Source organism: Zeus faber, assembly GCF_960531495.2.
Source record: "Zeus faber genome assembly, chromosome: 2".
NCBI lineage: Eukaryota > Metazoa > Chordata > Actinopteri > Zeiformes > Zeidae > Zeus > Zeus faber.
Window position 1 is genome coordinate 18155738 of NC_137189.1, and position 26354 is coordinate 18182091.

The 26354-nt window shown below is 43.1% G+C and overlaps 2 protein-coding genes across 2 annotated transcripts; one reads left to right on the forward strand and one right to left on the reverse strand.

The window, feature by feature from the left end:
- Positions 1-5969: 5969 nt before the first annotated feature.
- Positions 5970-10886, reverse strand: slc30a1a (solute carrier family 30 member 1a; the record flags this gene model as incomplete). Its single annotated transcript, XM_079996845.1, has 2 exons — positions 5970-7337; positions 10334-10886. 2 exons carry the CDS (start codon positions 10884-10886, stop codon positions 6442-6444), a joined length of 1449 nt encoding a protein of 482 aa, XP_079852971.1. The 3' UTR covers positions 5970-6441.
- Positions 10887-16111: 5225 nt separating this feature from the next.
- On the forward strand, positions 16112-23254 carry hsp90ab1 (heat shock protein 90, alpha (cytosolic), class B member 1). Its single transcript, XM_080024158.1, has 12 exons — positions 16112-16226; positions 17197-17340; positions 17680-17886; positions 18100-18259; positions 19207-19340; positions 19438-19743; positions 19829-19994; positions 20236-20426; positions 20849-20996; positions 21108-21376; positions 21871-22204; positions 22701-23254. Exons 2-12 carry the CDS (start codon positions 17197-17199, stop codon positions 22811-22813), a joined length of 2172 nt encoding a protein of 723 aa, XP_079880284.1. The 5' UTR covers positions 16112-16226; the 3' UTR covers positions 22814-23254.
- Positions 23255-26354: the final 3100 nt, after the last annotated feature.

Consider the following 26354-nt stretch of genomic DNA (forward strand, 5'->3'; position numbering starts at 1 on the left):
TAGATAGATAGATGGATAGATAGATAGATAGATGGATAGATGGATAGATGGATAGATAGATGGATAGATAGATAGATAGATAGATAGATGGATAGATAGATGGATAGATAGATAGATAGATAGATAGATAGATAGATAGATAGATAGATAGATAGATAGATAGATAGATAGATAGATCTCCAGACGTCACACCCCAGTCAGAGTTCTGCTTCTCCAGCAAAGGGGCGATTAACTCTACTCCATTTGAACAATGGAAATTACAAAACAGATCATTACTGATGCTTAAGTTAATTTCCAAGTGCGTTGAAAATTAAGTAAAGTGACCCTGGAGACGTTGTTTTAGCATGCACTGTATTCAGATTGCATAAAAGAAAGGGAAGATTTTGTTTGGAGGGGGGTCGATCCACTCTTTTTTTTCTTTTTCTTTTTTCTCTTCTGGGCTGTTGTCGTTGACTTTATCAGCGTTTAATTAATTATTTGTGTGGTGACCCCGCTCAACTCTCTGTTCAAAGTCTGAGCGCCGGGGGCCACGGTACAGTATCCGTAAACAGTGAAACATTAACCCAAACATCCCTCCGGTGTCTTCCTGCCTTCTGACAAAGTCCAATCCATGATCCGCGCCTTTCATGTTGACAAATTAATGCGATTAATAATATGGTTTGATGATTTCTTGGGGATGACTATTGGTGCTTTAATTTGATATTATATCGATATATTTCATATGTCGTGACAAATAAAGATTCTTCTTCATATTGGCCCAATACTCTATGGTCTGTTTCAAAGGATGAATTAATTGCATTTCACCAGAGGTCGGTTTGAGTAGGTGGGCAGTTCGGGAGGTAGGCGATACATCATCACCACGGGTCCTTTAGCATTCCAAGCCCCCTCTAATCTCCCACTCTGATAGACAGCTCGTCATGTGGTCTCTGGTGAGAGGTTCCTGAGCAGTATGGTGGAGGATTGCATTATGCTATAATCTACTTAAATGGGGGGTCTCTCGCTCTCTCTCTCGCGCTCTCTCTCACTAATCCGGCCATTTTGACCTAACCTCTTTAGATTGGTGCCCCGCGTGGCATCTCTTCTTTCCCATGCCTCCAGTTCAACATCAGCCACCCAGCCAGTGCTGCATTCACCCCATTTCTTTACTCTTTAAGGTTGGGTCAGGGTCATTATTTTGTTATTTTTTAATATTTTATCAATTTTTTCCTTGGATTTCCAACTGTCTATCTACAGTATATAGCGTTTAAACGATGCCTTCAGTTTGTTTTCTCAGTGTCTGTTCCTTTGAGCAAACCTGAAAGCAACCAGTCAGCAGTTGGGCAGCCATTGTCGCCTGTGAAAAATGGCCTCGGCCGCCATCAGCACCACCAGCACCCCCTTCCCACACACACGCACGCACACACACACACTGAAACATAACCGTCTGTGTGTGAAGATATGTGATGTGAAGACATAAAACACCAATCATAACATCTTGATCCATTGCGATGTAAATAAATGTTTTTCTAGCGTGAGAAAGCAATAGCGACACCCTCATTTGTGACTCATTTATGTGGAATTATGGGGCATAAAAAAGGATCTGCAACCTTATCTCGGGAAAATCCGCCGTACAGTCCCTTGTTATCTTAATAGATAGTGCTTAGGTTCACCAATGTATGTAAACTCACCCTTGAACACAGAAAAGATAACATTCGATAGGAAAGGGAGGGACATCAAGTTACATAAGACCCACAGTCTGGAGGGGTAAACTCGGGAAAAGGTCGATCGTGGTGCAGAGTTGAAAGTACGGCACGCTCAGAAATGGTGTTTTGATTTATTTAATCATCTTGGGTATCTGGTAGATTCCCATCTTCCTTTTTGTCACTTCAGCTGAGGAGAGATCGGTTCCCCATTTCCTTGTTCTTTATTTTTCGCAATTTCTCTATTGTGAAACACCAGATAGCACCAGAAAAGGACACTTATTTCCTTCTTCAAAATGTGTGACTTCAGTGCTTTCAGATAAAAGCCCAAACTGTACTGTGAAAATCAGGCTTGGAGTGAGAATGCCGATGATGTGAATGATGAAGATGAGCTTTTCAATCATGATCTAATCAGTAGAGGATGTGCCGGCGTTGTCAAATGGCTAAAATAATTTAGAAATATATATTTGAAAAATCTTATGTTTCAACAGCTCAGGGCATTCATTTATTTGAGTTCTATTGTCAATTTTCCCAATATATTTTTATTGTTTATTTCAGAATTATTTTTCATGTCTAATGTTTATTTTTAGCGCATATGTATTATTATTATTATTATTGAAGTTAGTCAAAAAAGTTTTCTTTTTTGGTTTATTGATAATTTACTTTTATTATTACTTTATTATTTCCTTTTTTTACATGAGCTGCTGTATCCATCTATCGATCTATCTATCTATCTATCTATCTATCTATCTATCTATCTATCTATTTTTCTATCTACATCATTCATTTTTCTTATCAGAGACTGCACAGAGGACAGTAAACATGGTGGCAGACTCTAGTAAATAGGACGTTGTCTAGGGCTACGAAGCAGTTTAAGCCAACCATGGAGCCCGCGCCCCATTCAACCCATGCTCAACTCGCTCTGAACGGGGGAGGGGGTGAAAGTGTGGTGTAGGACAAGATGGGTGACACCTCTTCACCCCCCCCCCCATCTCTCTCTGAAAAAAGGGTTGGGGTGATGAAGAAGACTCCACTTTCCATTCACACTAGGGTTTGCCCACCAGCACCACCTTTCTCCTCGCGGCTCTTTTCATTCGTGGCAGTTTCCAGCAGTTTGGTGCGATACAGGGCTGAGGGAGCGTCCACTCAGGTTAGGGTGTCCACTCGAGGGCGGGAGGTCACTCCAGTGTTCACCCAACGGATTAGTCCTCAACAGCACATTTGGCTTTTCAGCATGGGCCCTTTCCACCAGACTATTCTACTGTGAGCGTGAACACGCGCGCACACACACACACACACATACACACACACACACACACACGCACACACAAACTACCTCATCCTAAAGCCTACTTCACACCTAAAGCGACAAACATCAAGAACAAACCAGAAGTCCAAGTCGTTGAAATTTTTCAACTCAAAAAAGTCATGAGAAGTTGTGGTCCGACAATACAGTCGGATAGTATGACCAGTAGTTACGTTGTTTATTCTTTATTGAAACTGGGCTTAAAACTAAGTAAATAAGTCACGTATTTCATAATAATGACGATATCAACGATTATGTTGGATGTCACCCTGTTTACTATCAATAAATCTATTTTTATATAAGTGACATTTTCTTTGCACTTTGCAAACACTATATGAAGGGAGTTTGAAATTTCATGGAAAATGGTAAATGTCCAGCTGAGAAAATCGCTCTCCCTTTTTCCCTGACATATTTAGTGACGCAAAACTCGGACGCAGTTCATCTGACGGCCAATAGAGATACAAACCGAATGCGTAATGGTCCGACAGACAGATCCTCCATCTGTCTGTCGGACGATTATGCATTCGGTGTGAAGCACACTTAGGAGGAAAGAACATGGCTGCTCCCCTCTCTGCCCAGATTTTCCATCTGTGTGGGTAATCAGGGCAGACGGTGAGGGAGGGTGAGGGTGAGGGTGAGGTGGGGGAGCGGCACTGAGGAATGCTGGGTAAATAGCCCCGCGCCCCGCCCCAGGAGTGAGGAATGCCCTCCTGGGCCTCTTACATAAGTTCCCCCAGGGCCCGCGGCCGCTCATTTGGGGCCACGTATTCACAGAAACCATCATGGTCAAAGCTAATATCCATGCAGTACTGGAAAGTAACAGCTCAAGTACTTAGTTACCGTACTTATGTTTGCTGCACACTGTTCATTTGGGTTGTTTTTTTTTACCTAAATTCCTCAAGTTAACTTAAAAATGTCAGGTTTATACTGCTTGATTTTAAATATTCAGGTTTATTTTCCACTATCCTGTCATATTTCTATTTTATTGTGTAAGTTAATTTTCCAGGTTTATATTGCATATTATTTATGCAATAAGGTTAATTTGGCTATTTTTTATGTACAGTTAACTGAGGTTTATTGTTAATTTCACTTTTCCCCCCAAAATTTCAACTTTTTTTTAAATGTATCTATAATTTTATTCTATTGTTTGTAAGTATTACTGTCTATTGTTTACTATGTGAGCTACTGGGGCATTGCAATTTACCTTCAGGGATGAATCAAGCATCTATCGCTCTCATATCTATGTATATCACACGCCAATGAGCGAGAGAGCGAGAGAGAGAGAGAGCGAGAGAGAATTTTCTTAGTTATATTATATTGCTTTATTAGGGGTCCAGCCCTATATTGATGTGATGTCAGCTGCTCTGACGCTGTAATATCCCTCCGGGGATGGGAATTATCTATCAAATCAATTTAACGACTTTTCTTTTTTAGGGGGCAGTGCGACCACACGGAACAAATCAGGCAAAAAAAGCACATATTTAACCGCTGTACTAAACAGCCATATTTTTTGTTTATTTCACAATAACACATCGAACAGGTGTTGTGTATATATTTATATATATATTTATCAAAAGCACATCAGCTGACATATCATATCTAAAAAAGAAAAATTCCATTTTGCACAAAATAAAAGTAACCAAATGTTAGAAACGAATGGCGGACCGCGTCGAAGACACATTCCCCCCCCGTACAGACGTATATTGCATACACAATTTTTTTCGGAGTGGAAATCAGGGAAACATGTGCATCTCTGGCTCGCTGAGGAAACGTCAGTTGCTTTTTCGACAGTTTCATAAAAAAAAATTATAAAAAAAAAAAAGGCCACAACGAAGCAAACCGCACAGCGGGGGGTGGGAGCTATTCGGCAGGATGTACTGGATACAACAGCATTTATAGCTGACTGCCAAGGTTCTGGAGATTCTCTCACCCCCTGCGCTTTGTAGTTTGGTCATGCAGGTGTGTCGAGTGTCTGGTAATGTAAATATCCCTCAGTGTTGATTTTGACCAGGTCCCTCCAACAATGAACAAACAAAAAAAACCTCACAAACATTTGTGAGGATTTCAAAGACAAGAAAACCAACCAGCCTTCACAAGGCTCTCCAGCATAGTCTGGTTTTACAGTGCTTACTTCCTAGTGACAGACTTTTTTCATTTTTTTTTCCAATATTCGAATCCACATGAAAACGACTTGCAATGACGCCAGCTATACTCAGTGCTTTGTCGAAGCAGTGTTTTTTTGTTTTTCCTCATTAAAGGTGAGTTAAGAAAATGGTGAAGGTGAAGTTGTCAAAAATCACAATAAAAACGTCACATTTGAAAAAGAGTTTCACTACAGCAGAGAGGTGACCTGTCAAAAAAAAAAAAAAGTTACAAGCTAAAAAAAAAGAAAAATATTTCTAATCATTCAAACGAAATACTATATAAATACATAAATTAAGAAGAAATACGATATGCTTACATTTGGGGCCCGAAAGTCTAGGAATATTTCTATTTGTTTTTAAAGCCTAAGAAAAAAGAAAAGACCAGATTATTTGACAACTATGACCGCCGTGTGTGTGTGTGTGTGTGTGTGTGTGTGTGTGTGTGTGTGTGTGTGTGTGTGTGTGTGTGTGTGTGTGTGTGTGTGTGTGTGTGTGTGTGTGTGTGCGCTCTGACTTGCATTTTTCATGTGCCTGTTGTGTCCTTGCAATTTTTCCCCTCCCGTCGTATGTGTTGTTTTTCTGCAGTATGAAGCTTTGGCACCAAGGGGAGAAAAAACAAAAAACAACAAAAAACGACACCATGCAGACAAGATGACATCACAACACGGTGCTTGTGTCGAGAGGTGAGCGGCTGTGTGTGTGTGTGTGTGTGTGTAAGAGATGGGGGGGTGGGGGGTACATAAAGGTGGGCCCTGTTCAGACATGGCAATTTGTATGCAGATATATCCAGATTGTGTCTAGATACAGTTGAGACAGGTTACTGTTTTTTTTTTTGTTTGTTTGTTTGTTTTTTTTACAAATACAAATCTCTGCATGTGACGTTGCTCATTGATACAGCTGGAGAAGAGGAATGAGCTCTGTATCTGCTTACGTAGTTGAGGAGCTCCTTCAGCGACACATGTGCATTCAGACTAAACCAATGTGGCCCAATGCATCCCTGACCACCTCCCCGTATGGCATGAGCAATGGGATCTCAATGCGTCTTGGATGTGTCCCTACCTGTACCTAAGTGGGGTACCTGCCGCACTGACAGCAGGGGAAAGACTTTCTGGTGACATTGTGGCCATGGTGGGTCGATGGAGCTGGGGGCTGGGGTTTTAAAAGAAAGGAAGTGGCCAGAGATTAAGCCCCACCCACACCACCATCTCCTCTCACGTAGCTAAAACTAGAGGCATATTTGCTAAAACCTCAACGGGACTTTTAGTTCCTCGGATTTCCATCCCACCGCCCCACCGGAATCTCTCCTTCCATCTCACAGAGACGACTCCACCTCTCTGGCGATGAGAATATCGTCCGGCTGGAGGACCAGCGGGACGGCCGCGGCCTGCTCTGGGTTCTCTATGATGGCCTCCAGAGCGGCGGCGGCAGCACCCGCCCGGCAGTCAGCGCTGGCTTTCTTCTCGGCACCTGGCTTGTCACCCGTGCCGCAGCAAAGCTTGGGGGCGCACTGAGTCCGACAGGAGAGCTCGCAGAGGGAGTCACGGGACTCCGAGTTGAAGGTGACGAACTCGGGCTGGATGGTGGTGGCGTGGATGCCCTCGTTGTGGAAGAAGTCTTTGATGCGCTTGGCCACCTCCATGTAGGAGGTGGGGTCGTGGCACTTGATGTGCGCTGTGGCGATGATGCGGCTGCCGGCCAGCTGCCAAATGTGCAGCTCGTGAATGGCCAGCACACCGTCCAGGCCCAGCAGGCGCTTGTTTAGCCGGCGCATGTCGATCTGCTTGGGTACGGTCTGCAGTAGGATGAGGGCCGACTCCTTGAGCAGCGGGTAGGTGGTATACAGCAAGACGCCCACCATCATGATGCACAGTGTGGGGTCCAGGTACAGCACCCAGCAGGGACCAGCCATGCTGGGTGACGCCATGCCCTCCCCCAGGCCCACCAGAGTGTGGTTGTTGTGCAGTTGGTCCTTGCTGTGGCCGTCGATGCAGGGGTTGATACAGATCTCGTCCGGCTTGCAGGGCTGCCACACGAAGGTGAAGATCAGGGCATTGATCACCACGATGACGGAGCCCAGGGCGTCGCCAAGCACGTGCAGGAACACCCCGCGCATGTTGAGCTGCGACGCTGAGTTGTCCCCGCCGTCCATCTCCTCGTAGCGGGGGCTGCCGTTCATCTCCACCTCTGAGCTGTCTTTGCTGCCGAACTCTGTGATAAACAAAACGGGAGCAAATTTTAATCAGGCATAAGATGGCAGAGAGACATTTTAACTAAGTAGAGTAATGCTCTAATGCACATTAAAATGCAAATCTTGAAGATTTCCGTTACATTGTTTTTGGCGGCACCTATGACGAAAAGCAGTAATTGCAGGTGTGTTTTTGGACCTCACTTCCAAGAGATCCAAAAAGTGCCGCCTGTGTGACATCGGTCAGTTGGTAGTGAGCGCCTGGGCCACCCTTCCATAACAATTTGAGGTTGGATTCCAGGATTAAACATGAATGCATGAATTTGAATGCATGACGGGAATGTTGCCACGGACACCTGGTTCTTAATACTCCGAATTCCGCAAGTGCAAGGGCTTTCATCAGTGAGCCATAGGCTCAATCACCTTTGTGTCACCTCACTCGGCAAAAAATAGTGACTTATCAGACATTTATTTAAATGAAAATATTCGAGATTGGCACTTTAATGTCTGTTTCCTCATAACTCACAAAACATAAGGTGGATAATTTAAGGATTCATTTAGCATAGTCTGAGGATCAGGTGGTGACATGCCATGGACTAACACGTCCCATGTTGGGGTTTCCCTATTCAAGAGACATCACGAGGCATATGGTGGAAGATACACTGGAAAAAACTGGTTGCATGTGTACAACTTCATGTCGAAGCTAAAGGGGGAAGGGGGGAGAATACCCAAGACAAGTCTGGTGACGGCGTTGGGAAGCAGTTCTTCAAACAGCTCCATTCATTATCTGAAGGGATACAAAGGTCGCAGGGATGGACCCAATAAGATCGTTTCTTGGCCTAGGCAGGCAGCACTGCTATAACTTGAAGCTTTTAGGTACAAACAATTGGATTAAAGCAAAAAAATGAATCCTGCACTGATTATATAATAATAGCTTTATTTATATAGCACCTTTAAAAACAGTTCACAAAGTGCTTTGACAGACGAAATATACTTAGTAATTTTCCATGGGGACCTCCCGCAATTTTCATTCCCTAGTTCCTGCTTAATCATTCTCCAAATGTAAATGGTGTTGTGGTTAGTAATAACCAGTAATGAACGAAAATAAGTGAAAATGCTTGTAGCAACCACACAAATTAAAGGATCACATTAGGAGCATGTGTATTGAGCTTCTTCCGGTTTGACGCGATTGTAATATTATTACACCATAGTGTATGGGCGTGATTCTGAAAATTGTAAAGAGAGTTTTAATGGAGACACTCCAAACAAACAATGGTCGGCCATTGCTCGTAGGTTCCTGACACAATGCGCAAGTTGAGGTCCTGGTGTCAGCGTTTTCAAGAAAGCATTTTCAACTCTGCTTTTCTTGTCCTCAGGAATAAACAGAAAACTATGTTTTGAAAAGTCTCCACCCTAGAGGGCGTTTCCAAAAAGCTTTGTTTTGAGTGACCTAAAACAACGTTTTAGTGTGGGCGGGAGCAAGAACGAGGACAAAACCTACGTTTTCAAAAATATCCATATAGGTGAGACATTTGACGGCACAAAACAAAACACCCTCCACAACGGTTTCTATGGTGCTGAACACATCGGTGCTGAAGCTCCGATACCCGAGCAGCAACCGCTTATCCTCATTCCAGGACCCCGAAGCCAGGGGCCATTCATCAGCAGCTAGTTGTGTAGCCGGAGCTGTCGACTCGCCCTGCTACACTGATGTATGGCTCGGTGGTAATGAACAGGACATGGGAGTCGGGAAAAGTATTGTGTGGGGTAGAAAAGTCTCAGTGGACTTAACCTTCCCTCTTTCTGTGGCAATGTGAGGCTCTTTAAGAGGACAGTGGTCCATCTCAGAGAGCTTCATATATTGTATGTCCATTAGGGTGTCTGTATGGCCAGAGTCAGCTGACAAAATCTGATGAAACAATAGTCAGGGGAAGTAAGTGGCAAGATATGTTGGGAGGTGTCTTGGTTGGTTATAACATGTTTAAACTTGCCATCGACTAGAAGTGAGCCATAGACAGGTTTCTGTTTTGAAACCAGAGGCTTCCCCTGTTGTATATAACGATTAACACCGGCAGACCGGGGTGGTTGTATTTCCACGCAGACTGGCTGACGGGCAGTACCCATCCGATGACAAAACACACAACCTTAGCCCTAGACAAATCATTAGCTTGAGTACGGCGGAGGACTTAACGATAGTAGTACGATGAAAACGTCTTCACGGTTATGCAATCTCGCCTGATACCGATTGATAAAAGGTCCATGTCTGTGACACACCGCATTCTTGGACTTTAGAAGGAATGTTGCTGCATTGAAATAGTGGTCGATTATATGAAATGGAGATAAAATTTTCAATGGTACAGCTCTTTAGACAATATTGGAGCCCATGACAAACTCGACAAAAATTGAACAAACCGATCGGTGACTTTGTTGATACTGAATTACAGAATCAGGTCCATAATTGATTGAGATTGGTACTCTGGTTTGAGTTATTGGCCGAATAGAGAAACATTATAAGAAATATTATCAGGAGACAAAAATAAACATAATGTATTGAGGAATAGAAAGCTATATCTGTGTATTCTTATGTGTGTTGGCAGAACTGTGTTAAATTGGCCATATATATATATATATATATATAAAAGAGCACAAAATAGGCAGATAAAGATCAGAAGAGTGGATACTGAGGCCACATAGTGGAAAGATGGATCAGTGGACTCCATCCCCATCCCTTCCTATATTTTTTCTAAATAAAAACCTGAATGGGATTGATTATTACCCTGGTGATCGTTTATCACATCGCATTGTTTCTTTGAACAACAGATCATGTGCCAGATGCCCAGTAAAAAAAAAAAAAAAACATTCTTCACCTTGTGGGGTCTTACTGGGCAAGTTTGCTCATGATCGCTCATTCAAACAACAATGAGATGAGAGAAATGATGACGAGCATAAAAAAAAAATCCGTGGTGGTGAATTTAGGAGCGTGGACAATGGCCCACGGACCCCATCTCGTCCGGCTTACCGTATCTACAATTGTCGGCGTTCACACCATTGGGGCTGTTGTGATGATTCAGAGTGTTGGTTTCCTCCGACGGTGGTTTTTCGGACTTTAGGATTTTGGCCATTTTACTCTTCTTTCCGTGAGAGTGGCCGCCGTGCGAGTGTCCGTGTCCGTGGAACAGGCAGAGGCCGAGCAGGTTGACCAGGAGCCCCGCGGCGCCCACCCCAATCACTATCTGCGGGCGCTCGATCTCGTTCGGCTCGGTGAAGCGCTCCACGGCCTCCAGGATGATGGTAAAGCACAGCGCCGTGAGGAACACCGCGTTCACCAGCGCTCCCATCACCTCCGCCCGGATCCAGCCGAACGTGTTCTTGTTGGTCGCCTGGGTCTTCTCGGCGAACCGCACCGCGATCAGAGCCACCAGCAGCGCGATGACGTCCGACAGCATGTGGAAGGAGTCGGACAGCATGGCCAGGGACGCGGTGATCCGACTCACCACGACCTCCACGACGAAGAAGCCGAAAGTCAGTAAGAGCATGCAGAGCAGCCGTGCGCGGTTGGGTTCGCAAGCCATGTTCCTCGGTGAATTTAGCTTGGCTAGCTTAGCTACATGAGACAATAACGCCCGGTTCTAACAGTGTGTCCTTACACCAGCGTCATCGACCATACTCCGCTAATGTACCGGTCGAGCGCCAGTTAATTTCGTCGCGGCGTCACTCGCGCGGTTTACCAGCACCTCCGTTATCGCCGGTAAACTCCGGAATCGTTGGCCGCTGCTCCTCGCTTTGCAGACGGCTGAAACTTTTGCACCCGAGCCGGTAAACTTTCCACACGGAACAGGAGGAAGGGGGGAAGGGGGGGAGGGGCTTACGAACACGCCCCTGGCTGTTTCCTATTTGCTGCCAAGAGCCCCGGGCAGACCCCGGTTGGCCAATATTTATGAATGGGCGTGGTCAGCAAACCAGACAACGGGGTTGCTACGTACGCTAAAAGGAAACGTCATCACCCGGGCAACCCTGCTCGATTGAGTTAGTTCTCCGAAAGGCGAAACGAAAAATGAAACACTAAATAAATTGCAAGTGAAAAATTGCACTCAAAATAAGTGTGATTGATTTGAAACTATACATACAACTATACTTTCGTAATTGAGTTCCATAATCCATAAATACACTGAGGTCTAATGCCGGACATTTGTCAATGAAATATATATATAGTATATAATAATTTATAATATAATAATACTATATGGAAAGATGTAAGGTTAACGGGAAAGTGTAGTCCGACCATATTTATGATATTCGTATTTTTTACAGATGAACATAATGCGTTGACGCTTGTTTCATCGTTTGTGGAGCGCACGGTGTCGTCAAAAACGACAGCCACACGACTGTGACGTCATAAAAGCCATACGTCACTGCGCGACAGGAACCGGATGTAGTTTGAAAGGCTTGACTACAAGAAAATGCGAATAAGGCAGAACAGCAACGGGGCATAACGCTTTACAGTAACAGAAAGAATGTGTGAAACAGTTGCATAATTCGCAAAACGTTTGCGTTTCTGGTTTCTGAGGTAGATATACTATAAATATATTGCTTGGTTTCTTTCTTTCAATAATACAATGAATAATGGCAACATTTTGATCTATAGCATTTGGGTAAGACTTATCAAATTGATAACATAAAAGTGATGAAACAATAAAAACCAAGCACTGCATTTTCAAAACGAAGTAAAATCCGATTCAAAACATTCATTTTTATAAATGTACAAACAGTACATTTATAAAAATGTATTTAATCAGGCCAAAGATTATTTACATGACATTATTCACATGACCAAAAAAACGATGAATGTCTTCTGGGAACAAATTACAAAAGGAACAATTCAAATCAATATCGTTCAACTTTTATTTTTTTTTGTGATTAAATATTTGCTGGGTAATGTTCAATTTAAATGATCTACATGGTTACTCCAAAACGCTTCTACGTACCAAGTCCACACAATGGCTTTTTGTTTGAAATAACATGCGTACAATTCTATTAATATTCCCTGGTTTAGAAGAAAGGCAGATTTTACCAACGGCAGAATCAGAAGGTTTGGAAGAAGGAAGGAAACCAGCGTGCACACACACACACACACACACACACACACACACACACACACACACACACACACACACACACACACACACACACACACACATATAAATATATATATATATATAATAGTGCTATATTTGTCGAATCGTGTTTTAGTGATGGGCGGACGAGGCTTCGTGAAGCTTTGGAGCTTCCTTCAACCAGAAAAGCTTCGGTCGCTGTGAAAACCGAGAACACGGCGACACCTGGTGGTCTGCGACATTCAACGTTTCAAGATTCAAGATGTTTATTTGTCACATACATATACTACATATGATCAAGAGTACAGATTCATAATATTATGTAGTGAAATGACATTGCAACGCACCCGGAGATTATGCACAGAGGTATTATGCATGGGGGTATTTTGCAGGACGTACAGCGGGCACTGCGGATGGTGCTCTTTAGTGGCAAGTTAATTGACGTTGGTGCGAATCTCGCATGTTATTAAAGTGGTGCATAGATTATAATCTATGGCAATGTGCGTCTATGCGCCAATAAGACGCCTTGTCTAAAGAGTAAATTATGTTTTTTTCAATGAAAGTAAAGAGTACGAAAGCAGTGCAAACCATAGTCTATTGAAGCATATCATGGCTGCTTCCCGCATAGTGCCGGCCCTGGGTTTATGCATTTTTTCCCTTTACGGTTTACTTTTATGCTACACTTTCGCCATCAGTGTTTGAGGAATAAATGTGAAACAGGGGCAAAGACAAAGGGCAAAGAGTTTTGTACAATTTTATTTGTTAAAAGATTTTTATTTAGAAAGGGTATTTGGAAAGGGTGCAGATAGAGTGCGTCCAGTGGATCCCTCTTTTCACTTGGGGACTCAATATACTACTCTTCTGCTATTAATGATCTACATGTATATCTGTGTATGATATACTGCATATAGGTAAGGCAGGTTTCTTTGTATTTATACAGCACATTTCATATACAAAGACAATTCAAATATCATTGAATACATTATATACAAGCAAAGCAGAATAGAACCATAAAGAGAAATAAATAAAACAGAAAGACAAGGGTGCAATTCAAAACACACACACACACACACACACACATAAGGATAGATACAGCTGTCTATACTGTTTATTCTTATGCTAATATGTAAGTGTGCTCGCATTGCCGTACACATACTATTACCCAACATCTTATTATTAGACGGACAGACAGACAGACAGACAGACAGATAGATAGATAGATAGATAGATAGATAGATAGATAGATAGATAGATAGATAGATAGATAGATAGATAGATAGATAGATAGATGGATAGATGGATAGATAGATAGATAGATAGATAGATAGATAGATAGATAGATAGATCTTTCAGGGAGGATTTGGCCAACGGTTTACACAGTTTTTCACTTTATTTTACTTCCAGAGCTTTCCAGATCGTCCAGAGAAATCCGGTCGTCATGGAGACACAAACATAGCAGGGGAATCACCCACGGAGCCCCGCCCTCCGGTTGCCGCAGCTACCAGGGGTCATCCTTTTGTGACATCTTTGTGACGTAACAGCTCTCCCCCTATAAGGCAGAGCGAGTCTTCACTTTGCTGCCATCACTTTGTGCTGAAGGAGGAGAAAAGAAGAACAAGAGGAATTAGACGAAGGCCCGTACATTGTGACAAATAAAGAAGAATAGAAATAAACAAGAAGAAGATACAATAGTAAGTGTGCTCTCGCGCGCGCACACACACACACACACACACACACACACACACACACACTCACACACTCACACACACTCACTCACTCACTCACTCACTCACTCACTCACTCACTCACTCACTCACACACTCACACACACACACATCACACACACATAGAGGAATTGTACACTTTTAAAATTTGACCAGGAATTGTGTAGTTATCTGTGCATTTGTCGCTTAAAAACTCGAGCTGTAGTGAATTGATGGGACAGCGCTGGAACCTTCAAACCGGTCAAACCACTTCTGGTTCCGCTGAGAGTTGCCAGATCAGGCCGTTTTTCACTCATTTGAGTTACTTTTGATCACATCGGGCAGGAATTTTTTTTTTCTCATTCACAAACCAACCCAAATTTAACGTAAACGTGCATTTTAGGCTGGTTTGTGAACTTACTGCCGCTTTTTTAAGAGGGAGCATCTGACGTCACCGCACGTCACACTCCTAATTTAGCCTCCACTTATTAGTTTCAAATTATTGACGCCATCAAACGTCCCATCCCTACATACCGACCCCTCAAGTGTCATGTTTCCAAGAAATATGACGCCACACGGGACGTTCATTGCTGCGGTCAACGAGTGGTTTGCTGTGATAGAGCCAAGGAAACGATCGGGCCGTTGTAACTGGAGTTGGACGCTCCAGATGGAATCGTGACTCACGCCGACCACCGGGTAGCGCTGTGCTCTGCGGTGCCAACGCACCGAACCTTCCAGGGTTTTCTCAACACAAACCGGAAGAAAGCTGCACGACGGTTCTTCCGCCCATCCCTATTAACTGTACTACAACTAATACTTCCCTCTCACTTAATGATAACAATAATAATACAGGACTATAACAATCAACTAATAATACAGTACTATAATAGAATAATACCGTTTTATACTAATAACAATAATTAGTGCTTCAACTCAGGTCATAATTATAATATAGTAAGAATACGAATATTACATATAATATAGTAATATAATATAATAATACAGTTTTATACTAATAACAATAAGTGTTCACACTCAATTCATAATAATAATACTAAAGTAATATAATATACATTTCATTTCACTGCATATATGTATGAAAGTATGTATATGTTGTGACAAATAAAAATCTTGAATCTTGTATAACATGTCAACACTGACTTAATAATAATAATAGTAATGTACAGTAATAATAATAATAATAATAATAATATAATCCTACTACTAATAATAAATTAAATAAATACAATAGTCAGTGAAATGTGTTGATGAGTCATTGGTGTTTTATCTATCTGCCTTGGTTTCGTTCTCTGTTCGATATGACTTCGGGCTTATTTATGGTCGACATAAACTGGGAAAAATTCGACAGCCACATAAAGCATAGAGCATAACAGCCATTTGTAGAGTGCGCCACGCAAATGATCTAATAACCTGTCTGTACTGTTGTTGTTGTTTTTCCTTTCGAGGGGAATAGTCGCGCACAGTAGTTCTTGCGACGCCCAAACACGCGACAGCTGCGCCGCGAGGCCTGCGTTTGACACGCCGATGACGTCACGTTTAGGCGGGTTTTTCATGGAAAGTGCTGGAACAAACGAAGCGCAGCCGCCATGGTTTAAGATATCCTTCCGTCACACAAAACAGACCCATCATTTCACCCAGTTTATCGCTATTTCACCCGGGTGAAATTATAATTATTATTTTTTAGATGTGTCCATCTAGATGCAAACATTAATCAAATACCAGTGACCAGTACGAGTTTTACGAGAACTCAAAATTATATTGCATAATTCGTAGTTATGTATAATTATATTTTGATAAACTATATATTTTTTATTTATGAACAATAATCATAAATTATACACGTTTATACGTTTGACAAATTCGTTGAGAATGAGAATTTTTGGTGCAGCGGAGTGGCTCCACAACAACGGTGTGTGGGGTGCGGATGGATACCGCTGCACGGTGAAAACGCTGGGCTATAAAGAAATCGCTCTTTTAAAAGGAAGTCCCTTTTCATTTTTCCTGCGTCAGAGAGCGGCGGGGCTTTTCGTATTGGTGGCATTTAATTCAAGAAAACGTCAACGAAACCTTCAAGGTACGCGCAGCAATGTTCACGTCGCCGACCTTTTACCCAAGTTGTTTTTGTTTTAATCGTGCCGCCGCTGATTTTCTAACCTGATAATTGTGCCCTTCTGGGTCGTGGTGGTCGACAACAGCGTTAGCATCGCCGTTGCCCACGGCTTGTGCGGCTAACGCCGTTTCTGTCGTATTTAAAATTCTATCAATGCGTGTTTGCCTGTTTGGGTTAACGCGTGTATTGTTCAAGGTGGACCGGGCTTGTTTTTCCAGAATCGGCGGAGTTTGAGCTAATGTGGCGTTCAGGGCAGGTGTGCCGAGGATGACTGAGCCATTTGTTTCGTATAACCTAGTTTAACGTTAACCCGTTTGGAATGAATATGGCCTCTTATTACAAATGAGAAGCCGGGACGTGTTTCTCCGTGGCGTTTATCTATTTAGTATTTTCAGCCGTGTCATATTGAGACGATGATTCAGTTTGGTGTCGTCCATTTTAATTTAGAAGTCTCCCATCTTCTGACTATCTAAGACGTATATTATGTGTGTATGATATTCGCGCAAACTCAGCAGGACAAATACTTTTATCTTTTGGGTTAAAAAAAAAAATAAAAAAATCATAATTGAAAAATGTCGAAAGGTGCAAAGTCATCTAATTCAGGTTTTGTCCCCTAAAATTCCTTTGGGAATGTGCTGCATTAGTCGCTCGTCGCCACCCCGCGTGCACTGATATTTACTCAGCGGATTTAAATCGTACACCATGACGTTTCGTTGCTGAACATGAAATCTACCCAAACACGTGGTTGAGAAGCCATTGTGCGTCTGAGGGACGCCATGTTGAATGGATACCAGCTTCCACCGGTGTGTGGTGCATAGCAACACCCGAGCTCGCTGTGATCCGGGTGTTCCGGGTACCGGCATTTGATCGCGACTTGACGCTCCTGTTTGTCCCAATAGACTGTAGTTAACCCAGCAACTCTCTTTCTCCGCAGATGCCTGAAGAAATGCGCCAAGAGGAAGAGGCTGAGACCTTTGCCTTTCAGGCAGAGATTGCTCAGCTGATGTCCCTGATCATTAACACCTTCTATTCCAACAAGGAGATCTTCCTTAGGGAGTTGATCTCAAATGCCTCTGATGTAAGTGTAGCGTTGAATGGAAGCAGACATTTACACTTTAAAATTGATATATATGTACATTTTTTTTCTTGGTAGTCACTGTTCAGCCACATGAGGATGTGTTTTGGGTCTTTAACATGAATATAACCATTTAATTCACAGCTTCAGGGTCCTTTGAGGAGGATATTATGTTTATAATTTCAGATAGGAATGGTAAAAATGCAATGTATATTGAGTTGGGTACCACACTAGATTCACTGACTAAATGGCTGGTAGTGGTGTAGCTCATTAGCATGATGTTGGAATTGTCAAGATCAATGGGACACTAAACATTGACTCCCCCACCCAAACCGATCTTAGGCTTTGGACAAAATTCGCTACGAAAGTCTGACTGACCCAACGAAACTGGACAATGGCAAGGAGTTGAAGATTGAAATCATTCCCAATGTGGCTGAGCGCACTCTGACCCTGATCGACACTGGAATTGGCATGACCAAAGCCGACCTGATCAACAACTTGGGTACCATTGCCAAATCTGGCACAAAGGCCTTCATGGAAGCCCTGCAGGTATGAAATGACAAAATGAAATGACTTGGTCCCAGCTAATATAATAGCCAATTTGAAAGATAATTAGATTAAAATGCACTTTAAAATTTCCTACATTAAATCAGAGCATCAAGTGTAATGTGAGCAAAATTGTAAACATGGCAAAAATACAGTCGTTGAACAGATTTACGTTAATGGATGATGCAATGTTTTCTATCTGTATGTGGCCTCTAGGCTGGCGCGGACATCTCCATGATTGGACAATTTGGTGTGGGTTTCTACTCTGCTTACCTGGTTGCTGAGAGAGTGGTCGTCATCACAAAGCACAATGACGATGAGCAGTATGCCTGGGAATCCTCTGCTGGAGGCTCCTTCACAGTCAAGGTTGACAGTGGTGGGTGTCATCACGTCACACATCCACCTCTGCTTTTAAAGATATTTGTCAATGAGCCAGTATTTAATACTAGAAACAATATTTCCAAATCACAAAGCAGTTACTTTAGAGTACTGTGGAATGTCTGACCTTAACAAAATTCTGTTGTAAGTGTCTTAACATCTTAATCTTAAAATGTTAGAGGTGCTACATTAGAATATCCTCATGGCACAAACAATGTGGGGTTATCACTCGCTCACTTTTTTCTATATATGTAATATGGCACTTTTGAGTTCCCAGCCTTATGGTACGTCACGCTGCAGCGTGAAGCCCAGCGGCTCTTGTCGCCAGTGGTGAGAGCTGCTTGAGTTCTGTGCCCCTAGGATTTGTGGGCGGTTAGATGATGTGATATAGATGGTGGGGTGTGGAACTTTTTATTTTTCATAGTGGAGCTGCGTACTTTGCAAAATAGTCTTAGAAATTAGGTAAATAATCCTGCCATCCATCCCTTAAAATGCATGGTCCATAGTTTAAGAGATATTTTCATTTAAAGAATGGCCTAACCATGCACAATTACCAGTGTTCTGGGCCTTTCTTTTACACAAGGATCAATGCCATTGAGAGCATCTAGCCTCCCAATTGGCTGTCGCTGGGCACTTAGTGCTGCTCATTTGCATGAAGTTGAAATCAACTCAACTTTTCTTGTTGCCGTGGGCCAGTTGTGGCTCCACCCCTGAAGCCGGCTTCAGTTTGAAATGCATTGCAGCCTTTCGCTTGGCAGCACATGTGCACTGGCCGTGTGAACGTACCTTTAAACTGGCCACTTAAGTTTAATGTCCAGATGCTAATCGCATTAGCTTGGGAAGGTGAGGCTGTAATGGAAACTTAGAATGTTGGTATATTGAGTAATAAGAAACTGGATTGTAACAGAATTTGGATTTAGTTGGTCTGTTGTCAAAATTTCTCAGGGGAGCCAATTGGCCGTGGAACCAAGGTAATTCTGCACCTGAAGGAGGACCAGACGGAGTATATTGAGGAGAAGAGGGTTAAAGAGGTTGTCAAGAAGCACTCTCAGTTCATCGGTTACCCCATCACCTTGTTTGTGAGTATAAAAATGATTCATTAAGCTGTCACTGACTTGATGTGGCTTTGTCAAAGGATAAGTCTTAATTTAGACTAACTCACTGTAACCTCTGTAGGTGGAGAAGGAGCGTGACAAGGAGATAAGCGATGACGAGGCAGAGGAGGAGGAGAAAGAGGAGAAGGAAAAGGAGAAGGAGGAAGCTGAAGACAAGCCAAAGATTGAGGATGTGGGCTCTGATGAGGAGGAAGACTCCAAGGACAAGAAGAAGAAAAAGAAGATCAAGGAGAAGTACATTGACCAGGAAGAGCTCAACAAGACCAAGCCCATCTGGACCAGAAACCCTGATGACATCACAAACGAGGAGTACGGCGAGTTCTACAAGAGTCTGACTAATGACTGGGAGGATCACCTGGCTGTCAAGGTACAGTTCTGCATTCCTTGCTCTTAGTTCAGAACTTTTAACTTGTATAACCAGTTAAGTATTGGAACACCTGATCTCCTCGCAGCACTTCTCCGTGGAAGGCCAGCTGGAGTTCCGGGCCCTGCTCTTCATTCCCCGTCGTGCGCCCTTCGACCTCTTTGAGAACAAGAAAAAGAAGAACAACATCAAACTGTACGTCAGGCGGGTTTTCATCATGGACAGCTGTGAAGAACTCATCCCAGAGTACCTGAGTAAGTTGCAGCATGATGTTGACTGCAGTGGGAATGAACCCTATGAGAACTCAACTTTGGACACCGTCACTTTGTAACTTAAAGAGCTCTAGTTTCAATTCACAAAGTAATCCTGGTGGAGAATATAACTCAGGAGCCACATATCTGAAAGGATGTAGGATATGTAAATTGTACCATGAGGCTGTTTTTCTTATTAAACACCCCCCCCTTTTTTTTTTTTTTTTTTTTTTAATATATAAAGACTTTGTGCGTGGTGTGGTGGACTCTGAAGACCTGCCCCTCAACATCTCCAGGGAGATGCTGCAGCAGAGCAAGATCCTCAAGGTCATTCGCAAAAACATTGTCAAGAAGTGTCTGGAACTCTTTGCTGAGTTGGCCGAGGACAAGGAGAACTACAAAAAGTTCTACGATGGGTTTTCCAAGAACCTCAAGGTAAATCTTGTGTTTATGTAATCAGTTTTAGGGTAAAAAAATTTTTTTTTTTTTTTTTTAGTTATTTATATATTGTTTTTGTCCCCCCTTGTTCAGCGCATCACTGGATTTAAAAGGTTTTCAGTTGCTCTTGTTTTGTGGTAGCCTTGTTTTTCAGATGTAGCATAGCATATCCTGTAGCCAAATGATTAATCTATCGTTTAGCTTCCTAAATGTGGGTTATTGCTAAATGCAGATTTGATGAGTGAAGACTTTAGTTTCCTTGTCTGTAGAAGTGTCCTTATAGTGCTGTATAGACATGACTAATTTTGCTGAATGAGGCTGTTTCTTATCTTGATGGCCACGATTGTTCATTGTTCTATGTCAGCAGTATTTGACTCTCTGGTATTCACTTAATCCATGACACTTTGTGTTCTGTGTAGCTGGGAATCCATGAAGACTCTCAAAACCGCAAGAAGCTCTCTGAGCTACTGCGCTACCACAGCTCCCAGTCTGGGGACGAGATGACCTCGCTCACAGAGTACCTCACCCGCATGAAGGAGAACCAGAAGTCTATCTACTACATCACTGGTGGGTCATCTTCTGACAAGTCTGCATATTTGTAGTCCCAATCCCTGTTCAGCACTTGACGTTTTTTTTTTGTTTTTGTTTTTTTGTTTTTTTTTTTTTTTTAAACCCCAGGTGAAAGCAAAGACCAAGTGGCCAACTCTGCCTTTGTGGAGCGTGTGCGCAAGCGTGGGTTCGAGGTCCTGTACATGACCGAGCCCATCGACGAGTACTGCGTCCAGCAGCTGAAGGAGTTTGATGGCAAGAGCTTAGTCTCTGTCACCAAGGAGGGCCTGGAGCTCCCAGAGGATGAGGAGGAAAAGAAGAAGATGGAGGAAGACAAAACCAAGTTTGAGAACCTCTGCAAACTCATGAAGGAGATTCTGGACAAGAAAGTAGAAAAGGTCTGTGATCTGAACTTGTTAAAGCCAGGCTGCTAATCCACTCTTCCAATTTTAAAATCTGTGTTGACCATGTCATTTATTTGGTAAACAGGTCCCCTAATTTACAAAGATTTTTACTTTTGGTGAGTTTGTGGTTCAGGCATTCCCTGCATTTCTTTTTTCCTTAAATGTGATTGCTAGTTTCTTTCAGAAGATGAAACGCACGCTGAAGCTAGACAACAAAAGTGCATAACTGAGCCAGTAAATGTGCTTGTGGTGGTCTAACATTGAGGTGTATCTAGGAAGTATACCGTTGCCTTGTTCAACCAGACTTTTGACCGATGGATCTTCAGACTTGCCCGTGAGACGTTTGTTAGCATATGTTTTGCAGTGTTGTAATATGACTGACCTGCATGCTTCATTAATGTGGAACTGCCTCAACTAATTGTTTGGTTTTGTTTTTTTAACTGGAAGGTTTCTGTAAAGGGTTCCTCTAACTATATTCCGTTCTGCAGGTGACTGTGTCCAACAGGCTGGTGTCGTCACCCTGCTGCATTGTGACTAGCACCTATGGCTGGACGGCCAACATGGAGCGCATCATGAAGGCCCAGGCACTCAGGGACAACTCCACCATGGGCTACATGATGGCCAAGAAACACCTGGAGATCAACCCTGACCACCCCATCGTGGAGACGCTGCGGCAAAAGGCAGACGTGGACAAGAACGACAAGGCGGTGAAGGACCTGGTTATCCTGCTGTTTGAGACCGCCCTGCTATCCTCCGGCTTCTCCCTGGATGACCCCCAGACGCACTCCAACAGGATCTACAGGATGATCAAGCTGGGCCTGGGTGAGGATACTCTGCTCGGGTGGGGGGGGGGGGGGGTTCCACAAATATTGAATTCAAATATTTAATGTAAATATCTTATTAAATAGACACTTGATTATGACCAAACGAGTAGAACTGTCTATGAAGTTCAGACCAGTTATGTTACTTAACTGTAATGCAGCCTTGCATCGAACAATGACCGAAATCCCTGTCTTAACTAGTCTGGTATCACCTCTATTTTCAATGTCTAGCATATTTGACATTCACAAAGCACTCAAGGCCCTTTCACCTCAGGCTTGGTGTCACAGTATGGGGCTGCTGAAGCCAGGTGCTGTCTAGGGGTAAAGTTTACATAAATGAGAGCTCAAAGGTGATTGGCTGTACCTCAGACAATACATCTGTAGTGGTAACTCTCAAAAGACAACTGCAGTGGAATGGTACAATAACATGGTAACCCAGTTATCTTGGGCAATCGAACGTTAAATCATGTAACTTAACGTGATATTTTTATGTCCAGGTATTGATGATGACGATGTACCTGTTGAAGAGCCCGTTGCTGCCCCCGCCCCAGACGTGCTCCCCCCACTAGAAGGTGACGACGATGCTTCACGCATGGAGGAGGTGGATTAAACTCCGACCTCAACTCTGCGCCTCTAGCTCCTCTTTTTTTCAATTGTACATCTGTTACTGGGAAATCCTGGTAATTTCTTCAGTAAAGAAAAATGTGATGTTGTCCAGTGGCCCAGTGTTGCTCTTTATTTAGAGCCTAACTCGATAAGACTTAAAGCGGTTTTTGATTTTTGCTGTATATGATTAAAAGTTGATGGTGACCAACACATTTGTTTTAATAAGTACCCTGTTGCACTGAGTTGTGACTGGCCCAGTATATATGAACATGGGGAATGGACCATTCCATAGTCAGACTGTCTGGAGGGGGTTGGGTGGATTCTGCTCATGTGCTACATTGCACGCTTGCATGGGAGTGGACTGCAAGATTCCTTTGCCTGAGTTCAGGCTTGTCTGTATTCAGTCTTTGTTTTGCAAAAAAATAAAAGATGTAATACCCTAAAACGTATGAGTCTTGTGCATTTATTGAGCTGGACTATGAAACAATTAAGGGACTTTGCGCCCCAGTAGTTGGAATAAATTTGCTCAATTGTTCAAAATGGCCGCTAGATGGCAGTGTCGTTCAAGCATTGGACGAGACTTGGGACTCGTTAAAATGGTAGATGTGCTAGAGATGGCAACCTGTTTATAGATGCTGAAACTGCTATGTACAATGACCAGATCCATTGTCTATCAGGTTATCTTTTAAAATGCAATAATCACATTCACTTTCATAATGCCACACTTGGTTGTGCTGCATTTGAATTAACTTCCTATTAAGGGACAAACAGTTCTCAAAGTTCGCTGTAACTTAAACATTTTGGTGTCACGAGTTTGACAGAAATGTCACGTCTTCTATTTTTCCTCGAAGTCATCCGAGTTTGCGTGGGAGGCGTCGCAGCCTTTTCACCTACCGTAAGTCTGCCTTTCATTGATGTCCATTTTACACACCCTGGCTGCTGTCAAACCGAGAGCGGGGAAACCTGCACGACTTCATACGTGGGTGTGTGGAAATATAAGATCCACTTTTTTTTCTGCTTCCACATTACACCACGGTTTCATTTGACATCACTCAAATGCCTCTTGTGAATGGAGGGGAGTCACTATATCACATCACCGCCTCCACGTTTGGCCCTTTACCCATGTCTCTAGTTGTGTATGAATCTAAATTCTACCCACATTGGTGGGGGCGGTCTAGCTTGGGACCTTTCTTCAGTTATGTGTTAAATTACACGATTTCAAAAAAAACGTGGGTCCAGGGACCCAGGGGTCCTTTCAGCAGGTCCACAGCCAAATTATGTGAACAGTTCAACTTCAACGTTATTACATTTAGAAGACGTTTACACCAACGATTACTGTTTTGATCATAGTATAGACAGGAATGGGAATTTGGACTTAATCCTATCTAATATATTGGTTTTTTTCTCAGATTGGGGGTCCCGGAGATAAAATCGTGTCTGTGGTACGTGGCCTAATGTGTATCGAACAGAGGCTTTCTTGATGTCAAAAAAGTTGGACCACCACATGGAACATAGATTGAATGTTAACAAAAACCTGTTCTTCTTTGCTTGGGAGGTGTGCCCTTGCCGCTAAGCGATGAAAAGTGTCCTCCTCCACCACCACCACCGCCCTAGAGTGCACACAATGCACAAACAGCTCCCATGGGGAAGTGCGATAACACCGTCAGACACAACATGTGACACTACACGACACCGGGAACAGGACACCGCAACACACAGAGAACAACCACAAAGAGAAACCCCGTCCATACCATAGAGACAGAACGCCGCCGCAAAGGACAATGAAGCAACAAGCCACCGAAACGGGGGTTTACAAGCGAGTGCGAGTAGATTAACATGGTGTCTGCTCAAACCCTGCAACCTGTAAAGAAGCGAGGGAGATGGAGGCATAACCTTTACCCCCCTGAGTGATATCGTACTTCATCTTTGAGGTTGGCAATCACTTCAACCGCTGAGGAATTGTTTCCTATTGCAACCGGTGCCCTTTCTAGGTGGAAAATAAATTCTATTTCTGAAAAATTTCCCAGACAAGAGACTTGGTACAGAGGTCAGCGTTCACCGCCCCTACATATGAAACATCGGTGGAGTAGTAGGAGGTGACTGTGCGACTCCACCCCTTTGTGACTCAATTGGCACAAAGACTGATCGAGATGATGTGGTTGTGCAACGTGGTGTCCTCTTATTCTCGGTTTGTTGATATGCGCCTGTGTTCTTCTGTATGTGTGCGTGTTTAACGGTTGTTGATGGCGACGATAAAGAGGATTTCAGGGTTGGACCGTTATTATCAGAAAAAAAACGAAACAAACCAAGGCCGCACAGTATCCGATAACATTGCATCGCTAAAAGCAAGGGATCACACTGTTCCAAGGTTTTTAAGAACATTTAGCATTAACCATGAAGTACATTTAAGATATTGAGTGAGTGACAGAGAGACAAACGGATACAAATAACCACAGTTTGCATTTGGGAGTTAACTTATTGTGTTTATTATTAATGCAGTTACTCGAGTAAATATTACACTAATAAAGTAAAATAAAAACAACAAAACAAGGTGCCAGTCACACTGTTTCCCTTGTGTTCATTCTCTGCTGCGACCTCCACGTCACGTCAGCCATTAAAAAATTATATTGAAGTACAGACATCCTCCACCGTCTGGAACATTCATATGAAAGGGGACACACACACACACACACACACACACACACACACACACACACACACACACACACACACACACACACACACACACACACACACACACACACACACACACACACACACACACAAAATAAACAGTGTGGGGTGATTTTAGGTGATCTTTAGCTCAGTGGGACATTTTAGGGGATTTTTTTTCTGTTCCATTTGTGCAGGGCTTTATGACATCATTATGACCTGGGTATCCACTGATGGCCGGCACCTTTTTTGAGCTGATCATTGATGGATACCCAGGTCACCTTGTTGGCTGAATGGTCAAACTCCATTAAGCATTGAAAGATCCTGTGGCATTCAACCACAATTTCAAATGTTTGTACAGTAAATGTGTTATGAAATCATCATTTAGTGAGAGAGCTTTTCTAAAGGCTAAGCAGGTGCGTTTTCATTCTAAAGCAGCATATGACCTTTAATTCAGAAACTCTGCTGAAACGACAGGCAGCCTCAGATGAGACAGTCCCACTCCAACATTTAAGGTTGAAACGCATAGAGGCCAACGTGTGTGTAGTCATCACATTTACAGTAAAAAAAGTGTTACAGAACAAGAAGGGGCTTGGTGGAGGATGTTATGAAGACTTAATCGGTGAGTCCTCGCCCCCTGCCCCACACACACCCACACACACCCACACACCTCTGCACACACTCATGAAATGTGCATGATGAAAGTGGGAGGCATGGAGCGTGCTGGGTCTGCTGGTAAATCTTGATGCGTCCCTGTGACTCGTCACACTTCAACGAAACAGGCGTGGTGTGTGATGTCAACATGAAGTAACACCAACAAACAAGAAATGGAGCCGGGAAAAGCTACAAGTACGACCTGATGGCTGTCTGAT

Excerpts from the sequence above, each read along its gene's own strand:
- hsp90ab1 (XM_080024158.1), top strand. The coding sequence starts at position 17,197 with ATGCCTGAAGAAATGCGCCAAGAGGAAGAGGCTGAGACCTTTGCCTTT. Across the intron at positions 17,341-17,679 it reads TGATCTCAAATGCCTCTGAT|GCTTTGGACAAAATTCGCTA; the intron begins GTAAGTGTAGCG and ends AACCGATCTTAG. Across the intron at positions 22,205-22,700 it reads GATGATCAAGCTGGGCCTGG|GTATTGATGATGACGATGTA; the intron begins GTGAGGATACTC and ends TTTTATGTCCAG.